Source organism: Ailuropoda melanoleuca, chromosome 7 (genome assembly GCF_002007445.2).
Source record: "Ailuropoda melanoleuca isolate Jingjing chromosome 7, ASM200744v2, whole genome shotgun sequence".
Taxonomy (NCBI): Eukaryota; Metazoa; Chordata; class Mammalia; order Carnivora; family Ursidae; genus Ailuropoda; species Ailuropoda melanoleuca.
Genome location: NC_048224.1, coordinates 60,991,541 through 60,996,057, shown reverse-complemented (window position 1 = coordinate 60,996,057; position 4,517 = coordinate 60,991,541). Strand labels below are relative to the sequence as shown.

Sequence of the window (4,517 nt, the reverse complement as noted above, 5' to 3'; positions counted from 1 at the left end):
AATATTCTGGGGTAAGAGGTCACTCATTTTAAAGGGGGCATATATACCTTTCACACCATAGTTACAGTAAGAACAAATATATGCATCACCTGTGAATCAAACACTTGCAAAGTAGAAATAGTTACAACTAAAATTGGCAGGAAGATTTGCCTAAATTGATATAAGACGTGGAAGAGACTATGAACTTTTGTGGATTCCTATTTGTTTGCCAGGCTGCCTGGAGACAGCATATGCATGTGTGTGCCTGTATATATGTGTGTGTCTGTATACACTGTGTGTGCACATGTGTGAGTTTGTGTGTGCGAACTGTGAGTGAGTACACCTGGGCATGTGTGTATGTATTCAAATGTGCACGCATGAGTTTGTGTGAGGGTGGGCTCATGCACACTGTGCTCAAGATTACTGGACTCAAACTTGAGGAGACCAAAGTCATGGTCGATAGAGCACTGCCTTTTGGTCTTTGGGTTCCACTTCCAGTGACCCAACACCACTGCGGAGTCCTTTTCCATGTGGTGTTCAGGAAGCTGCTCCCAGATTGTTGACCCAGACTGGCACAGGTGATGACACCTGTTTGCCATCATCCTGATCCAGGTGCTCACCCTGGACCCCCAGGCTGAGTGTAAGGAAGGGGCAGGACATTGAGCATGGATGAGTCAACAGGTGAAGAAAAGAAAAGCGACAGAGTGGGGTGGGATGAGCTTGGGGTAGGAATGAGGGGAGGAGGAAATCTATACAGGTGGTTTTTGCCATTAGCATTCCCAGTGCGAATATAGTGCTTGGCATGCAGTAGGCATTCCATGGAGTTTGAATGATGAATGAATGAATGAATGAAAGATGGAGATGTTGAGGAGAAAGTTGAGGGCCTGGGATGCATGGGGACTTGAGGGCTCTGGGCTTACCGGTTGGGCAGTAGGCATGTGCTGGGCAAAGCCTGGGCATTCTGATGCCAGGATGTGGGCAGTGAAAGCCAGGTGGACACGAGAGGCAGGTGTCTGAGCCTAGGGAGGGCTGGTACTCCCCTTGGTGGCACGGGGCAGGCCAAGCAGACCCCAGTTGGCAGAAGTGACCCTGGGCATTGGACACAAATTGGCCCCTCTGAGAGCCAGGCTGGGTGTGGTTGAGTGCTCAGGAAGGTCAGTGCATTGTCCTTCCTTCCAGCTGGTTCAGGCCATGGTGATTAGAGTACAGGAGGCTAGGAGGCTGGGTGGGGGCATTGGAGAAAGAATTGGAGCCTGGGAGACAGGAGTGTCAAGGTGCCTCCTATGAGGCACCAAAAACCTGCCTGAGGCCTAGAGTTGGAGGGCTCCAGCTTGAATCCTGGGTGGGGATCCCCGGCTTCCCCAAGCCTAGGGGACCACGCTCCCTCCTGTTGCTCCTGGGGAGGTACCTGAGGGCAGAGGAAAGCCATGGAGCTGGAGGTCCTGAGATTCCAGGAGCATTCAGAGCCAGCCACACAGGAGCTGATAGGAGAGCTTAGGCTCAGGCCGGGGCAGAAGGAACCAGCTGGACAGGGTCCACAGCTTCCCTCTGAGGCGCCACCTTGGATAAGGAGGTTGAAGTTCATGAACTCTGTATGTCCCCATGCTGGAATATCAACCCCCAAGGATGGGACCTTTTCCCTTCTTGCTAAAATGGAGCTTGGCACAATATGTGTTGAATGAAGCAGCCACTGGCCAGAGCCTCCCTTAGGGCATCTCTACTTCTGGTTGGCCAATGGCATAGCCTGGCATTTTTCAGGCAGAGCCCTGCATTGGGCATAGATTAAGGGGTGGAGGAGTGGGCGTGTCCCAAGGGTAGGAAGCCCTAACATCTACACCCAGGCACAGGCCTATCCCCCAGACTCAAGTCCACCCCAGTGGGAACCCCAGAGACACTGACAAACGGATGTTCCTGTTGTGCTGTTTGTGTCTAAGGTGTTGAAATTGGGATTTTGAAGGTGGAGGGGCCCACAGCTGGGAGGGGATGGGAAAGTACAGGGCAGATGCTCACCTGGGCTGCTCCTTGCTGTCCCCATGGGGCAGGGCACAGGGTACAGAGTCCCCTGGGGGCAGTAGTGGCCTCGGGGGCAAGGTCCATTGAGGGAAAAGGCAGAGTTTCTCTGGGGAGTGGAACTGGCAGCTCCCCCCTCACAGTAGTAACCAGCTGAGCAGGGTCCTTGGATATAGAAAGACTAGAATTTTAGGGCAGCAACAGAAGCCTTACTAGCTGCCTGTGCCATATCTAGCCTCCTCCCTGGTCCCTGCCTGCTGTCCCCAACCCCAGAGAATCATGGAAATTAAATTAAGAGGAAGGAAAAAGGGAAATAAGGGAGCATCTAGGGTGTCCTTGGCCCTGAGCTGGCAACTTCCACATGGAATCCAGGGGGAGGTGTAGCTCTAGGAGGTAATAGTTGTGGGCACTTGCTGCGCACCAGGCACTGTTCTAAGCTCCTGTTTGTAATGACCACACTCTTCATAACAACTGTGGGAGGTGTGTACTGCGATCATCCCCACTTTACAGGGGAGGGGACTGAGGTCAGAGAGGTGAAGTGACTTGTCCAGGGTCATACCTGCACTAAGTTCAGAGCTAGAACAAGAACCTGTTCTTGGCCACAAGGCTGAGGACTTTTAGGGGAGGGAGGGAGGGAGGGAGGAGCAGAATTCAAGGGAAGAAGTGGCAGAAGGCCACACTGAGGTGGGCAGTCAGACTCAGACCTAGGCTGTGGCCCAGCCAAGGAGAGTGTTGGGGGAAGCCATTCAGTGGAGCCAGGACATAGCTCTGCTGGGTTGCTAGTACTTACCCTCACTCTGCCCGTTGCCCTCCCCAGGGCAATACCTCCCTGCAGGACAGGGCTGGCAGGCCCTAGGGGAGAGAGCACCTTCGCATGGGTTCAGGGTTCCCTCTGGGCAGGGAAGAGCAGAGGATGTTCCTCCTAGGCAATAGTGACCTGTGGGGAAAACCACCATAAGTGACCACCAAGTATCTCTACCCCCAGCTGCTCCCTGGGCTGTATAACCTCCTATCATTTATGGCAAAGAAGTGAGGGGATGCAGACAGCACCACTGAAGGACATGGAGAAGGACATTGACCCAGGTGGTGGGAGAAGGCAAAAGGATTAGTATCCAGGCTAGGGGGGTGGGGGCTTCGGGGGGGGGGTCTGTGCAGGCAGACAAGGTGTGCCTATGTGCATGCGTGTGTGCATGCTCCTGTGTGGGGGACATCAGCCCTGAGGTTTCTGGGGTCATTACTTAGTGAGAGCAAGTGACAGGTGTGGTCTGGCTCAGTAGGCCAGGGAGAGAGTTTCTTGTCCTGGAGAAATTAGGGTCATGTGCACCTTATATAACCCCCCAGGATTCCCCCTCAAGCAATAGTTGCCCTAAGAGCACCCTAACAGGTGGCCTGGCCATCAGTTTGCCAAAGAGTCTCACACAAGATATGCTGTAGTCTTCTCTGGGGAGTATTTACTGAGAGGGAGTCAGTTCCCCTGGGTGGGGTTCCCATGGGTCTTCCGGTCTCACTTTGCAGACAGGTTGTGGCTGTCCAAGTACAGCAACACCTTAGGATCAGGGTGGGACTGACCAGAATGTCCTGCCTCTCAGACTTGTGTTCCTCCCTCTGTAACAAATGCACACTCACCTCCTGGGCACCCACTGGGAACCTGGGGTATGGACATATGAGGCTGGTCACAGACCGTGTGAAGAAAGGTGCTTGCAGTGTCCCTAGGCAGGTGTGTCTCCCGCAGCATCCTTCACCCCGTGTCCTCCCTCTGCAGTATGATTAGCTCCATTTTATAGGTGGGTCACTGGTTACAGGGGAAGGCTGGGGTTTTTCTGTCAAGCATTGAGTTCTGGGACAGGGCTGAGCTTTGGGAGACAGGGACCCCAGCTACCTTTAACCCTGAGGTGCACTGTCCATTGCAGTCATGTCCAGTATCCCTCTACCCATGAGAGTGAGAGCAGAGACTGGCCTGAGGGCATTCATTACCTTTGGGGCAGGTGGTGGGCTTCATGGTAGCAGCCTTTTGGCAGTAGGTGCCAGCTGGACAGGGCTGGAGGGGTCAGCCCCAGGAAATGGGCTGAAGGTTCCAGGCTCACAGGGCTGCTCTCTGTGAGCCCCTGGGGGACAGCGGAAGCCAGGAGGACATGTGTATCCATGGGTTCCATCAGAAGGTGAGGACACAGCACTGCCTCCCAGGCAGATATACCTGAGGAAATGGAGAACTGTGGCTGAACCTTCTCTAGCATGACCATGGGGTCCTAGCAGGCAGAAGGTGAGAGAAAGGGTGGCCTTTGGAACCTTGGGTCATCAGAGTTGTGCTGAGGATAAGGCCAGAATGGCTACAGCCAAGGGCTGTCCCTCAAATGGAAGGAGGTCCTCCAGTCCTCAACTCTAAAACATGCCTCTGCCCCTATGATAGGAAACTATGCAGTAGGGGCTCAGCAAGAGTACTGGGAAGGGTCAGACATTTCCCAGAATAAGCACGGCTCCCCTCCCCAAAATTTCTGTCCTCAGGGCCCTGAACAGATGGGGCAGGACTT

The 4,517-nt window shown here is 53.9% G+C and overlaps 1 protein-coding gene across 1 annotated transcript; it reads right to left on the bottom strand.

Annotated features, from left to right (window-relative positions):
• Nucleotides 1–516: 516 nt before the first annotated feature.
• On the bottom strand, nucleotides 517–4,053 carry LOC117802934 (signal peptide, CUB and EGF-like domain-containing protein 3). Its single transcript, XM_034663770.1, has 5 exons — nucleotides 3,964–4,053; nucleotides 2,780–2,926; nucleotides 1,388–1,539; nucleotides 980–1,068; nucleotides 517–613 (listed from the first exon to the last, which is right to left on the bottom strand). Exons 1-5 carry the CDS (start codon nucleotides 3,986–3,988, stop codon nucleotides 517–519), a joined length of 510 nt encoding a protein of 169 aa, XP_034519661.1. The 5' UTR covers nucleotides 3,989–4,053.
• Between the last annotated feature and the right edge of the window lie 464 nt (nucleotides 4,054–4,517).

What these genes read in the sequence shown, in the direction of transcription:
- LOC117802934 (XM_034663770.1), bottom strand. Translation starts at nt 3,988, where the DNA reads ATGAAGCCCACCACCTGCCCCAAAG. An exon ending in TGGCTTTCCTCTGCCCTCAG is followed by an intron (nt 1,069 to 1,387) that starts GTACCTCCCCAG and finishes TCCAATGCCCAG; the next exon opens with GGTCACTTCTGCCAACTGGG. An exon ending in GGCTCAGACACCTGCCTCTC is followed by an intron (nt 614 to 979) that starts GTGTCCACCTGG and finishes CCTTACACTCAG; the next exon opens with CCTGGGGGTCCAGGGTGAGC.